The sequence below is a fragment of the Zeugodacus cucurbitae genome, chromosome 5, assembly GCF_028554725.1.
Source record: "Zeugodacus cucurbitae isolate PBARC_wt_2022May chromosome 5, idZeuCucr1.2, whole genome shotgun sequence".
In the NCBI taxonomy this organism is placed as follows: Eukaryota; Metazoa; Arthropoda; class Insecta; order Diptera; family Tephritidae; genus Zeugodacus; species Zeugodacus cucurbitae.
This window is the reverse complement of record NC_071670.1, coordinates 17,652,803-17,668,505: the sequence shown is the minus strand read 5'-3', so window position 1 is coordinate 17,668,505 and position 15,703 is coordinate 17,652,803. Positions and strand designations below refer to the sequence as shown.

General features: G+C 42.4%; 1 protein-coding gene across 1 annotated transcript; it reads left to right on the top strand.

Moving 5' to 3' along the window:
* The first annotated feature begins 4,357 nt into the window (after nucleotides 1-4,357).
* LOC128921968 (nascent polypeptide-associated complex subunit alpha, muscle-specific form-like) lies at nucleotides 4,358-7,858 on the top strand. The gene is made up of 2 exons (XM_054231053.1): nucleotides 4,358-4,416; nucleotides 4,606-7,858. The coding sequence occupies exons 1-2, from the start codon at nucleotides 4,358-4,360 to the stop codon at nucleotides 7,856-7,858; spliced, it is 3,312 nt and encodes a 1,103-aa protein (XP_054087028.1).
* Nucleotides 7,859-15,703: the final 7,845 nt, after the last annotated feature.

The window sequence follows — 15,703 nt, the reverse complement described above, 5'->3', positions numbered from 1 at the left end:
AACTCGAACTTCTACAACTCGAAGTTCTCCATAACTCGAACACTTGAATTGGCAATAGCGTTTAGAAGCCAAATTTCATACAAATTTCCTTCTATAAATCGAACTTTTTGGTGAGGACATAATACAAAATTTTACTATCGAGGCAGAATTTTAAAAGAGTAATATTAAACTTATGGATTGCACGTTAAGAGCCAAACAATTGCAAACTGCAACAAACAAAGTTCTGAATATAAAGGGTGATTTTTTAAGAGCTTGACATTTACTTGGTTCATGACATTTACTTTTTGAAGATAATTTCATTTAAATGTTGACCGCGGCTGCGTCTTAGGTGGTCCATTCGGAAAGTCCAATTTTGGGCAACTTTTTCGAGCATTTCGGCCGGAATAGCCCGAATTTCTTCGGAAATGTTGTCTTCCAAAGCTGGAATAGTTGCTGGCTTATTTCTGTAGACTTTAGACTTGACGTAGCCCCACAAAAAATAGTCTAAAGGCGTTAAATCGCATGATCTTGGTGGCCAACTTACGGGTCCATTTCTTGAGATGAATTGTTCTCCGAAGTTTTCCCTCAAAATGGCCATAGAATCGCGAGCTGTGTGGCATGTAGCGCCATCTTGTTGAAACCACATGTCAACCAAGTTCAGTTCTTCCATTTTTGGCAACAAAAAGTTTGTTAGCATCGAACGATAGCGATCGCCATTCACCGTAACGTTGCGTCCAACAGCATCTTTGAAAAAATACGGTCCAATGATTCCACCAGCGTACAAACCACACCAAACAGTGCATTTTTCGGGATGTATGGGCAGTTCTTGAACGGCTTCTGGTTGCTCTTCACCCCAAATGCGGCAATTTTGCTTATTTACGTAGCCATTCAACCAGAAATGAGCCTCATCGCTGAACAAAATTTGTCGATAAACACATTTCGAACCGAACACTGATTTTGGTAATAAAATTCAACGATTTGCAAGCGTTGCTCGTTAGTAAGTCTATTCATGATGAAATGTCAAAGCATACTGAGCATCTTTCTCTTTGACACCATGTCTGAAATCCCACGTGATCTGTCAAATACTAATGCATGAAAATCCTAACCTCAAAAAAATCACCCGTTACGTATTAACGAATGTTCATAAAACTTTTTGCGAATTAAATAAATAAAACTGGGTATAAATCTATATTTTACTGCTTTTTGAAAAATTATATTTTTTAATGAAAATTCTATAACTTGAAGTCTCTCTAACTCGAAGTTTTTTTGTGGATTATGGTGATTCGAGTTAGAGAAGTTCCACTGTATATTTAACAGTTACAGCTGAAATATTCGCATGTGGTCAAACAGAGCGAAACACACGCCGTAGTTGCTAAGAAGCGTGAAATCCGACTGTTCCATGCAAACTGAGTGAAAAAGAGTGTTCTCACCTTGTGGAGTGGGGTTTGTATTATAACCGCAACACAATATGTGAGAACGACGAATCGAACGTCGCAATATTTTGCATTCTAACGCGATACTGACTGATCTAATACAAAGTTCCTAGGTGGAACTTATGATACTTATAAACTGGTTTGTGCAATGTTAATTAATAAGGATTATGCTTCAGCGTATGTATGTGAACATTTACCATAGTCCAGGTATTCCAAACGACCATTCAAGTTGCATTACAAAGTCAAGCACTAGATTAAATAAGTATGGCGATAAAACACAACCGTATCTTATATCGATTTGGACTTCGACGACATTACTCGAAAAATTTCGTGCCTTCAATGCCATGGTTACACCATTCCAGTTTTTGAAACCGGATAGATTAACCTCCTTCGGGAGAATAGTAATAACTACTTCTCTAAACTCTGATGGTAGTTTCTCGAAAATCAAAACGTTTTTCAGTAAGGGTACCAGAATTCGAGCACTTATCTTACGGTCAAGCTTTAAGTAGTTCTCCCTTAATGTTTTCGGCAATAATGTCATGATACGAAACTCTCTAATTTTTCCTCAAACCGAATTCCCTGATCTCTCATTTTCAGTTGGTATCAATGCGAGTTGAAGGAATTTTTGACAGCTCATGTCAGAAAAGGCGGGATGCCAAAAGTAATACCGGTAAAAGTATTGACAAAATCAGTGCGAAATAAATTTTTAAGGAAATACACTGATAATATTAAATTGTGTGAAACTATTTTCTTTGCTATAAATGACATCTGTTTGTATTTATTGTGTATTTTATGTTAATAAATGAATATATGTATTTTGTTGCAAGAATTTTTAAACAATCATGTTTTTATTTTATGTTTCTTCGCCTTGACTGGCGGAGACACCGCTTACGCTGTTATAGCATCTCTCCTTTTGGCAGTTTGGCGCCAATTGGTAACACCAAGTGAAGCCAGGTCCTTCTCCCCCTGGGCCTTCCATCGGAGTGGAGGTCTCCCTCTTCCTCGGCTTCCTCCGGCGGGTAATGCATCAAACACTTTCAGAGCTGGAGCATTTTCGTCCATTCGAACAACATGACCTAGTCAGCGTCTTTTTATTCGCTGAACTATGTCAATGTCGTCGTATAAATCGTACAGCTCATCGTTCCATCGTCTGCGGTATTCGCCGTTGCCAATATTTAAAGGACCATAAATCTTCCGCAAAACCTTTCACACCAAAACTCCTAGTGTCGCCTCATCGAATATTGACATCGTCCACTCTTCTGCACGGAATGATAAGGGACTTGTAGAGTTTATTTTTTGTTCGTCGAGAAAGGACTTTACTTTTCAATTGCCTACTCAGTGCAAAGTAGCACCTGATGGCAAGAATGAATCTGCGTTGTATTTCGAGACTGACATTGTTATCGCTGTAAATGCTGGTTCCCAGATAAACGAAATTATCTATAACTTCAAAGTTATGATTGTCAACAGTGACGTGGGAGCCAAGACGCGAATGCGCCTAGTCTGAAACCTAGTTTGGTATCGAATGGCTCGGAGAGGTCCTTTCCGATCCTGCCGGATCTTTTGGTGTTGCTTAACGTCAGCTTACACAGCCGTATTAGTTTTGCGGGGATACCAAATCCAGACATCGCGGCATAAACGCAGCTCTTTTTCGTACTGTCGAATGCAGCTTTAAAATCGATGAAAAGATGGTGAGTATCGATTCTTCTCTCTCGGGTCTTTTCCAAGATTTGGCGCATGGTGAATATTTGGTCAGTTGTTGATTTTCCAGGTCTAAAGCCACACTGATAAGGTCCAATGAATTTGTTGACGGTAGGCTTTAGTCTTTCACACAGTACGCTCGATAGAACCTTATAAGCAATGTTAAGGAGGCATGGTAGTTGGCGCATATTGTGGGGTCTCCCTTTTTGTGGATTGGGCAGAGTACACTGAGATTGGACAGAGTACACACTGATGCATGCATCTTATCAGTTCTTCGCCGCCGTATTTGAATAGCTCGGCCGGCAATCCATCGGCCCCCGCCGCCTTTTTGTTTTTCAAGCGGGTAATTGCTATTCTAATTTCTTCAATGTCGGGCAATGGAACATCTGTTCCATCCTCATCGAGTGGAGAATCTTGTTCGCCATCTCCTGGTGTTGTACTTTCACTGCCATTCCGCAGTTCGGAGAAGTGTTCCCTCCACAAACTCAGTGTACTCTGGACATCAACCTCTAGATCACCTCTGGGGTCCTACAGGAGTGTGCTTCGGTCTTGAAACCTTCTGTTAGTCGCCGGATTTTTTCGTAGAATTTTCGAGCATTACCACTGTCAGCGAGCTTGTCAAGCTCTTCATACTCACGCTTTTCGGCATCTTTCTTTTTCTGTCTACAAATGCGTCTCGCTTCCCTCTTCAGCTCTCGGTATCTTTCACATCCCGCTCGTGTCGCGGTATACGTATAGAGCTTGATATGCCGTCCCACAGTTCCCTTATACCGAGTTGCTGAGTGCTCTCAGAGAGCAGGAGTGCAAGTCGAGTAGAAAATCTTTCGGCTGTCGGTTGTGATTGCAGCTTCATGATGTCGAACCTTTCTTGTGTTTGTTGACGTGCGCGCTTTGCTGCACAGAGGCGAGTGTGTCTCTTAGCTGCTACAAGATAGTGGTCCGATGTTCGGACTACGGAGCGTAGGTACATCAATCACATCTATCACAACTTTATCGATCTGGTTGCGTGTGATTCGATCGGGGGACAGCCAAGTAGCTTGATGTATTTTCTTATGCTGGAAACTAGTACTACAGACGACCATATTTCGGGCCCCAGCGAAGTCGATCAGCCTCAGGCCGTTTGGCGATATTTCGTCATGGAAGATGAATTTTCCGACTATTGTGCCAAAGACACCTTCTTTATCCACCCTGGCGTTAAAATCACCAAGCACGATTTTGACATCGGGGCGTGGGCGTAAATAAGCGATATGTTGAAGGATCTTGCTTTGATGCGTATTGTGGCTAGACGTTCATCTCATCCACCGGTGTGAATGCCAGGACTTGGCGACGGAGTCTCTCTTCCACCTCAAATCCAACGCCAAATTTGCGCTCCTTTATATGGCCGCTGTAGAAGATGTCACAAGGACCCACCTTCTTCCGTCCTTGTCCCGTCCATCGCATTTCTTCCAGCACACACATAAGTACAACCAACCGCTCCGCTCGCTGATACAACCAGCGGGCAATCTCAAATCACCACCGAATCAAAAACAACCGATAATTCTAAATTCGCCCCACAATTTGCTGCTACCAATGATACTTCCGACTTCCCCAAAGCCGACGAAGCCGCCGCCGATAAAGCCGACGCCGAAAAATCCGACGACGGCAAAGCGGACACCCCCAAAGCCGACGCCCCCAAACCCGACGTACTCAAAGCAGACTCCACCAAACCGGACGTTCCCACAGCTGACGCCCCCAAACCCGACGCCTCCAAAGCCGACGTTCCAAAAGCTGAAGCTGCCGTAGCCGACGACGCAGACGCCCCCAAAGCCGCCGTCCCAAAAGTTGACGCTGCCGTAGCCGACGACCCCAAAGCCGACGCCGAAAAATCCGACGACGGCAAAGCGGACACCCCCAAAGCCGACGCCCCCAAACCCGACGTACCCAAAGCCGACTCCACCAAACCCGACGTTCCCACAGCTGACGCCCCCAAACCCGACGCCCCTAAAACCGACGTCCCAAAAGCTGAAGCTGCCGTAGCCGACGACGCAGACGCCCCCAAAGCCGCCGTCCCAGAAGTTGACGCTGCCGTAGCCGACGACGCAGACGCCCCCAAAGACGACGGCAAAGCGGACACCCCCAAAGCCGACGCCCCAAAACCCGACGCCCCCAAAGCCGACGCTGAAAAATCCGACGACGGCAAAGGCGACACCCCCAAACCCAACGTTCCCACAGCTGACGCCCCCAAACCCGACGCCTCCAAAGCCGACGTCCCAAAAGCTGAAGCTGCCGTAGCCGACGACGCAGACGCCCCCAAAGACGACGGTAAAGCGGACACCCCCAAAGCCGACGCCCCAAAACCCGACGGACCCAAACCCGACGTTCCCACAGCTGACGCCCCCAAATCCGACGCCCCTAAAACCGACGCTTCCAAAGCCGACGTCCCAAAAGCTGAAGCTGCCGTAGCCGACGACGCAGACGCCCCTAAAGCCGCCGTCCCAAAAGTTGACGCTGCCGTAGCCGACACCCCCAAATCCGACGCCCCCAAAGGCGACTTCCCCAAAGCCGATTGCCCCAAAGCCGACTCCCCCAAAGCCGACGCCGAAAAATCCGACGACGGCAAAGGCGACACCCCCAAAGCCGACTCCACCAAACCCGACGTTCCCACAGCTGACGCCCCCAAACCCGACGCCCCTAAAACCGACGCTTCCAAAACCGACGTCCCAAAAGCTGAAGCTGCCGTAGCCGACGACGCAGACGCCCCCAAAGCTGCCGTCCCAAAAGTTGACGACGGCAAAGGCGACACCCCCAAAGCCGACTCCACCAAACCCGACGTTCCCACAGCTGACGCCCCCAAACCCGACGCCCCTAAAACCGACGCTTCCAAAACCGACGTCCCAAAAGCTGAAGCTGCCGTAGCCGACACCCCCAAATCCGACGCCCCCAAAGGCGACTTCCCCAAACCCGACGCCCCCAAAGCCGATTGCCCCAAAGCCGACGCTGAAAAATCCGACGACGGCAAAGGCGACACCCCCAAACCCAACGTTCCCACAGCTGACGCCCCCAAACCCGACGCCCCTAAAACCGACGCACCCAAAGCCGACGTCCCAAAAGCTGAAGCTGCCGTAGCCGACGACGCAGACGCCCCCAAAGACGACGGCAAAGCGGACACCCCCAAAGCCGACGCCCCAAAACCCGACGCCCCCAAAGCCGACGCTGAAAAATCCGACGACGGCAAAGGCGACACCCCAAAACCCGACGGACCCAAAGCCGACGTTCCCACAGCTGACGCTCCCAAAGCCGATGCCCCCAAAGCCGATTGCCCCAAAGCCGACGCTGAAAAATCCGACGACGGCAAAGGCGACACCCCCAAACCCAACGTTCCCACAGCTGACGCCCCCAAACCCGACGCCCCCAAAGCCGACGCACCCAAAGCCGACGCTGAAAAATCCGACGACGGCAAAGGCGACACCCCCAAACCCGACGTTCCCACAGCAGACGCCCCCAAACCCGACGCCCCTAAAACCGACGCCTCCAAAGCCGACGTCCCAAAAGCTGAAGCTGCCGTAGCCGACGACGCAGACGCCCCCAAAGACGACGGCAAAGCGGACACCCCCAAAGCCGACGCCCCAAAATCCGACGCCCCCAAAGCCGACGCTGAAAAATCCGACGACGGCAAAGGCGACGCCCCAAAACCCGACGGACCCAAAGCCGACGTTCCCACAGCTGACGCTCCCAAAGCCGATGCCCCCAAAGCCGACGTCCCAAAAGCTGACGCTGCCGTAGCCGACACCCCCAGGGTCGACGCTGCCAAATCCGACGCTGCTAAAGCCGACGCTAACAAAGCCGCCGCTGCCAAAGCCGCCGCCGACAAAGCCGCTAAAGTCGCCGCCGACAAAGCCGCAAAAGCCGACGCCGCCGTTAAATTAGCCGCTGCTAAATTCACCGCCGCCAAAGCCGACGCTGTCAAAGCCAACGCCGATAAAGTCGCCGCCGACAAAGCCGCAAAAGCCGCCAATGCAGGTGTCGCCAAAGGCAGAGCCTCTAGAGTCTCCATTGCTAAAGCACGCAAGGCTGCCGCCGCTGCTAAAGTCGCCATCGACAAAGCCGTAAGAGCCAACGCCGCCGCTAAAGTAGCCGCCGCGAAATTCACCGCCGCCAAAGCCGACGCTATCAAAGCCAACGCCGATAAAGTAGCCGCTCACAATGCCGCAAAAGCAGCAGCCAAAGACGCCGCGGTCAAAGCCGACGCCCTAAAACCCGACGCCCTTAAAGCAGACGCCCCCAAATCCGACACCCCCAGGGTCGACGCTGCCAAAGCCGCCGCCGACAAAGCCGCTAAAGTCGCCGCCGACAAAGCTGCAAAAGCCGACGCCGCCGTTAAATTAGCCGCTGCTAAATTCACCGCCGCCAAAGCCAACGCTGTCAAAGCCAACGCCGATAAAGTCGCCGCCGACAAAGCCGCAAAAGCCGCCAATGCAGGTGTCGCCAAAGGCAGAGCCTCTAGAGTCTCCATTGCTAAAGCACGCAAGGCTGCCGCCGCTGCTAAAGTCGCCACCGACAAAGCCGTAAGAGCCAACGCCGCCGCTAAAGTAGCCGCCGCGAAATTCACCGCCGCCAAAGCCGACGCTATCAAAGCCAACGCCGATAAAGTAGCCGCTCACAATGCTGCAAAAGCCGCAGCCAAAGACGCCGTGGTCAAAGCCGACGCTGCTAAAGTCGCAGTCGACAAAGACACAAAAGCCGCCGCCGCTAAACCTAAGAATAAATAAAAAATAAACAGTAAATCAAACAATTCGCAAAAGAAAGAAGATTATGGTCGAAAACGTGAATAAAAACGCGAAAACAGTGTTTCGCCTATAATTTGATGTAAGTAAGATTACATTAGAAAAAACTATGCAACTGATGGATTTCCCTTGATCGCGACAATATTACAAAAAGCACAATAATTTTAATTCTTTAATAAAATCTTTCACGAAATGTATATAGGAGTCTCCAACGGCACATTATATACATACATATTATACATCGCATATGAAAAAAAATTAAAAATCTACTTTAAGCATTTCATTTGTAAGCGCAATAAATGCGTGAAATATCTTTGTATTCAATTAAAGTTTCAAATAATAATTACAACAATTTTTTTGAAGTGGAAACTTCTTATGGCGCGTTGCACACTTTTGTGGATGAGCATTTTCAACCGTTCTCGCGACAGATGAGATTTTACACAGATATACTCCGCGTGTATTCTTATAATATATGTATACCAGTGATCGGCAGCCCATTGCCCGCGGAGCGCTCTCTTAGCGCACACTGAGTGTACGTGTGAAACACACGCAAAGAACGTACAATAATAAGAAGGAGCAAATGTTAACTCGCAACTTTTTGAGTGCGAAATTATAATGGAACATCGAAAACTCGCCACTTCGAAAGAAAAAAGTACACCACAGCATCAGGGAACTGGGAACAATGATACAAACAGACGCAAGTGATCTGAACAAAACACTGACTATGCCGCGCGCATTTTCATTTTCCCTATAGCGCAGATTGTAAACGCGAAGGAGTTAACAAAATGCGGTTCTGAAATTACTGACATTTTTTTAATCATCTTTTTTTTTAAAGGATTTTTGCAGACATCCTTTGTTGTTGTTGTTGAGTTGTAGCAAAATGTTGCAAATAAGTAAATGACCTCTGACAACTTTGCCTACAAACGTACAGAAGTGCTCTCATGCATATTGATGTCGAATTGTGCGAGTCGACGAGGAATTGACAAAAATGTTTCAAATCGACAATCTAGAGGCAATGTCGGCTATGTTGTCACATTTGTTTCTTTCGCAAGGTTTTGTTCTTGAATTGTTCTTTACGCTACTTTTATAGTAATGCAATGTTCGATTTGCCTACGTTTCATGCCGCTGAGTTTCAGCTAAAATAGGCTAAATCGAAAATAAAGGATAAGGGATATGCATTCTTCTGAACATTGATTTGCAAGCCTCCACAGAATTGATTGAAGAATCTTTTGTATCTGGAAAGGGCTATGTTGCCACTTTTCACTTCTGGTGTGAACAACTCTTGATTTTTAGCATCGTCGTGAAGAAATAACTTGTGCTTTAGCAGGCGCCCAGAAAAGGAAGTGCATTTAAATGCAGTACATTTAAATGTTCTAATTAGAATACATATGTAGCGCAATCGCAAATTTTGACCAATCAGGAAGCGCTTGCGCATACGATTGGTTGTTGTTTGTGTAACTTGCGCGTTCAAATCCCACCCGATATTCTAAAATTCACTTTTTATTTTTTATGTTTTTTTTTTACTTTTATTTTACTTTAAAATTAATCCGTATTATCTTGATTATTTTTATATTCTAGCTATAAGTTAATTGCTTTTTGTTATACATTTTTCTACATCTAGATGGCTTTTGTTGATTTTCATCTCCAACTTTCCAATTGTCTTCCTTTCCATCTGTGTCCTCTTGTCCCTGACATCCTTGTCCGTTAATGTCTGCACCGACAGTTTTGCCATCTTCTTCAGCAGTACTTTCACTACAGGTAACTATGGCAAATAATGCCGTTGACATAATTAGCAAATTCAGGAACGTCGATAACTTTGCCATTTCGTTACTATTTTACGCTAAACACTGATATGTGATCGTTAGAAGCTCGTAGATAATTATGCATTTCGCTTCAATCTTCGGTGTTTTTTACCAACATTTCTGCATTTCGAACATATTCCGTAAATTTTTGCAAATGCGCACACCTGTGCAATTGAATTTCGCAAATCAATTGTTAGCCTGACCTGATTGACCTGATTTTAATAATTTTCGGAACAGAGACACCCTATTAGAAGATAAAAATATCCTCTGAATTACATTCAAATATCTGAGAGATTTACCGATATTTTCGGTTTTATTTAATTACCCTTAGGCACTGAGTTCTTCATGTTCGATATCCAGGGCCTTGAAGAGTTATAGTCCGATTTCGACAATTCCACAAGTGTAGCCACATATGATATACATTATTTGTGCAAAGTTTTATTCCACTATCTTCATCGGTTCTTTATGTATACATTATGAAGTGAAGGATTCAGATCGAATTCAAAATTGAGTTACATATATGGAAATTCGGCGTGCTTGTGAACCGATTTCGCCTATTCAAGGTGTCAAGAAAGTATTATGTACCGAATTTCATTGAAATCGGTCGAGTAGTTCCTAAGATATGGTTTTTGACCCATAAGTGGGCGACGCCACTTTTCCATAAAAAAAAATCTGATTGTAGCTCTTCTCTGCCATTTATTCTGTCAAATTTAGTGGTTCTGACGTTTTAGTGAGTTAACGCACTTTTAGTAATTTTTATACTCTCGCAAAAAAGTTGCTAAAAGAGTATTATAGTTTTGTTCCCATAACGGTTGTTTGTAACACCCAAAACTAAACGAGTTAGATATAGGGTTACATATTCCAAAGTGATCAGGATGACGAGTAGATTTGAAATCCGTATGTCTGTCCGTCCGTCTGTCCGTCCGGTGTAAGCTGTCAAGCTGTAACTTGAGTAAAAATTAAGATATATTGACGAAACTAGGCACAAATATTCCTTGGGACCGTGAGAGGGTTACTTTCGAAAATGGACGAAATCGGACCACTGCCACGCCTACAAAATGGTGAAAACTGAAAACATATAAAGAGCTACAACTAAGCCATAAATTAAGCTATTGAAGTAAAATTTGATATGAAGGATCGAACTATGAAGGGGCATACGTGGATGTAATTTTTTGGGGAAATGGGCGTGGTCCCGCCCCCTACTAAGTTTTTTGTACATATCTAGCAAACCAATAGAGCTATATAAACCAAACTTTCTGCAGTCGTTTCTTTTAGATACAAAATACAGTCCAAAAATGGAGGAAATCGGATTAAAATTACGCCCACCTCGCATACAAAGGTTATGTTGAAAACAACTAAAAATGCTTTAATTCGGTAAGGGAAACCACCAGATACCTTAAATTTCATTATAAAGAAAGTACGGAAGTGCTGCACTCAAAATGGTATACAAAATTTTAAATGGGCCTGGTACCGCCACCTTATTGGTCAAAAACCATATCTCCGAAACTACTCGACCAATTTCAATGAAATTCGGTTTATAATATCTTCCTAGCTTCCCAATGATATGTTGTGAAAATAGTCCAAATCGGATCACAACCACGCCTACTTCCCATATGCCAGAACTATGAAGTCGATCTGAATCGTTTACTTTATAATATACTAGCAGACCCGGCCACACGTTTTGTGGCTAAGATATACAATCAATCTTGGCTTCGATGACGATACAAAGTTCATTACAAAGTCGAGGTTGATTTATGTCATTCAGCATGATGACAACTGATGCTACCTTTAAATGTAAAATTAAGTGGTGATAATCAAGGCAACTCCAATGATTATGAAATCCTTTGGGATAGTTGGCTACGTCATCCTAATTTCTGTATTAGCTCTCCTGTAACGAAATTCTAAATTGTCGCATTGACATCGACGACATCTTTATTTTTTGCGTTTGTTGATTTCAATATTGGTCGTTCACTCAGCCAATTATGGGTATTATATTGTTGTTTTATGTCCGGAAAGAGACAGAAATGTTATTAATCCATCGAGGTGTCAACTGTGACCTTACCAGTTCCAATATCTTGCAACGCTTCTACAATCACAGTTTGATCTTATTGCAAAAACACTTGGATGTATAAATAAGCGATTTTTATGCGCCGTACTTCCCAAATTATCAACTTGCATATCTGGAGAATCTTCGCTATAGCTCTATTTTTGGCGATTTTGCAAACTGGTGTTTCGTTGATTTGCAATTGAGGAGTACCTTCAATGCCGAATGTACAGTTTGTGTGCCTACTAACAGGTAGCCAAGTTGCCCCTATTCCCGTTATGCTTTGATGGTGAAAATGAGTGAAATCGGTTAAGGAATTACCACGGTCCTCGTATACAATACATGATGATTTTCGTTATTATATTCTTCTTTATGAATATATGGTCAGTATTGTGTGTTATCTTAATAAAATTACATCACTAAATTGCGGTTGCACCCAAACTTAGCCATTCCTTACTTGTTACAAATTGTTTTGGGCTATCCAACCTTATACATTTGAAAAATGGCAAAAATATTTTAACAAAGCAACCATGACTACCTTCAAAATATTACTATTTTTTGTTTTCTATTTTTTTTTTTTAATTTTGTTGTCAACTCATATAAAGTTCTGTTATTGCAATCTATCGCGCAATTTTTCTATATTTACTTACTTTCTAAACCTTTCTTGGCCATGCTCGAATATTTTAAGACTTAAATTAGCCAGATATGGCAGTTCTTGACTTTTTGCGAGACTAACGAACAGCAATTCGTTTTTATACATATCTATAGAATACAAATTGTTTGTATGGTACATTAGAAAAATGTGAATTTTAGTCTTTTTCAGGCAATTTTTTTAAATTTTTTTCTCCGTAAGAACCATCCTCAAACCCTCTGGAATACACACAAAAAGAATGAGTGAAATCGGTCCAGTCGTTTTCATGCTATGTCGTGACAACGGAAAACGGGTTTCACTTTTTTTATATATAGACATAGATAATGTAAGCACTAGTGAAGATATCGGGACAGAACTTTGTAAACATACTGCATTTAAAGAGTGGCATCGCCCTTCTAAAAATCGTCGAAATCGGTCCATAAGTTTTCAAGACCCTTAATATCGAATATGAGAACCTCGGTGCTTCTAACAAATTTTTTACCGAAAGTATAGGTAAGTCTCCCAGATATTTTGAAGAAATTCCCATATACTTAGTATTAGGGTTTTCAAACTTTCAATGGACTTTATACCATATATATGCCGAACATGTGAGTCAAATTGTATGTTATCATATAAATATTATAATAAAAGTATATCAATAAATTGCGAGAGTATAAAATGTTCGGTTACACCCGAACTTACTTGTTAACCTAACCTTTGTTTGAGAGGTGTGTGTGGTTATTATCCGATTATATCAATTATTTTTAATATAACCTTATATCTAAATTTTAGGTTTACGACATACAAACAAACGTTATGTGAACAAAACTATAATACTATCTTAGCAAATTTTGTTGAGAGTATAAAAAACAAACGGATTACCAACTTTTATTGAATTAGTGTCAAATCAAATGAATACAAGAAAGTTTTTTTTTGCTTTGGCAAGAGTAGAGAGTAAGTATACATAAATTTAATGTTATAACCCGCATCCAAAAGTTGCAACACCCTATGAAACGTAGAATTCACAAAGTACAGTTATTATCAATTGCAATACGCTTTATCTGAAATAAAATTGTAGTATAAGGACTTCAAAATAATAATACGAACATAATTTCGCTCATTTAAAAATGTGTTTACCAATTTGAGTACAGGCCTTCTGTGCCATCTTTACCATGCAATTTAAGGTTTCTGGTTCTTTTCCTTACTGAATTAAAGAATTTTTAGTAGTTTTCAACATAACCTTTGTATGGGAGGTAGGCGTGGTTATAATCCGATCCATTTTAGGACTGTATAAGGAAATGTCCAAAGAAAACTACTCTAGAGATTTTGGTTGATATAGTTTTAGTAGTTTACGAGATATGTACAAAAAACTTAGTAAGCGGCGGGCCACGCCCACTTCCCCAAGAAAAATACTTCCACCATGCCCCTTCCTAGTGCGATCCTTTGTACCAACTTTTACTTTTAAAACTTGATTTATAGCTTAGTTATGTGTTTGCGGTTTTCGCCATTTTGTGAGCGTGGCAGCGGTCTCATTTCGCCCGTTTACGAAAGTAACCTCCAATGATACTAATAAACCCGTGTACCAAGTTTCATCAAGATATCTAATTTTTTACTCAAGTTACAGATTACACAGACGGACGGAGAGACATCAGGATTTCAAATCTACTCATCACCCTGATCACTTTGGTGTATATAACCCTATATCTAACTCGATTAGTTTTAGGTGTGAAACTTTATTGCGAGAGTATAAAATGTCGCGATTCGCCACCTTTTACGGGGACCCTGCGACTTTATAATATAAAACAACTGTGCGATTCACCATGAAAAGGAAAAGTATAAATATATTTAGTAAATGCTCAATAATGCAACGATTTTACCGATAAGCGATACGCTAAAATTTAATTAAAATTGTATACGTATGTATATTTTCAAACCCATAAGTGAGCGGCGCCACACTCATTTCAATTGTTAATACCAATATGATTGCTGTCCTTCCATATCACATTTAATAAAAAGATGTTGGATGGCTGTGGTGTTTACTTACTGAATTAAAATACATTCAGTAGGTTTGAATACACCCTTTGTATGGGGGTAGGCGTGGTTATTATCCGATTCCATCCATTTTCATGCTGTATAATGAAATGTCTAAAGGAAATTACTCCAGAAAGTTTGGTTGATATGACTTTAGTAATATATACAAAAAACTTAATAAGGGGCGAGGACACGCACTCTTTCCAACAAATTTCATCCAAATATGGCAGTGATCCGATTTTGCCCATCTGTCATACCAATCTTCTTATGGTGCCATGGAACATGTGTACCAAGTTCTATCAAAATTACTCAATTTTTACTCACGTTGCAGCTTGCACGGAAGGACAGACAGACTTCCGAATTGCAACTCTACTCGTCACCCTGAATACTAAATCTAACTCGTTTAGTTTAAGGACTCACAAACAACCGTTACGTGAACAAAACTATAACAGTCTGTGCAACATGTTGTATGTATGTGATTGGCGTTGCAACCGTTTAGCCGGTTATAGCCGAATCGACGATAGTGCGCCACTTCTCTCTCTCCTTGTTTAAAAAAATATTAAATTTTCATCAGATGGGGAAATCCTTCGATTAAATACTAGAAAATATATTTAAGAAGCTTGTATAAAAAATTTAGACCGATCGGTTCAGCCGTTTCTTAGAAATCTTGCTCACCGACTTTGAAAACACCGTTTCGAGAAAAACGAGTTTAAAGTTTTGAAAGCACTTTACATGTGGTGCATTAGCGCCTTCACTAATGTGTCTATAACTATCGAAAATATTCGTCGGATTGACTTGAATTTTTATGTGTGTATACTCAGATATACATATATATATATTAAGAAAACGCAAAAAAAAAATCGATTTTTTTAAAATCCTAACTGTATATAACCTCTTAAATTTCCGAAAATTTTAAAGATTAACTTAATCAAAAACATGAGTGCCAAATCAAAGAAAAAGAAGAAAGTTTTTATTTATTTTGACGACATGCAACACAATATTAAACGAATTTAGTCAGAAAAATTACAAAGCTTAAAGACCTTGAATCGACACGTACAATGATCAGAAGCCTTTTAAATTAATATTGACATTTTTGTACGCCAATTTTTTATAATTCGTAAAATTTTAAACAACTGTTTTTATTTCAAATATTTGCGTATATCTACAAAAGTATGCACATATATACAGTGAAACTTCCATAACTCGAACTTCTACAACTCGAAGTTCTCCATAACTCGAACACTTGAATTGGCAATAGCGTTTAGAAGCCAAATTTCATACAAATTTCCTTCTATAAATCGAACTTTTTGGTGAGGACATAA

Excerpts from the sequence above, each read along its gene's own strand:
- LOC128921968 (XM_054231053.1), top strand. The coding sequence starts at position 4,358 with ATGTTGAAGGATCTTGCTTTGATGCGTATTGTGGCTAGACGTTCATCT. Across the intron at positions 4,417-4,605 it reads CGTTCATCTCATCCACCGGT|CGGGCAATCTCAAATCACCA; the intron begins GTGAATGCCAGG and ends TGATACAACCAG.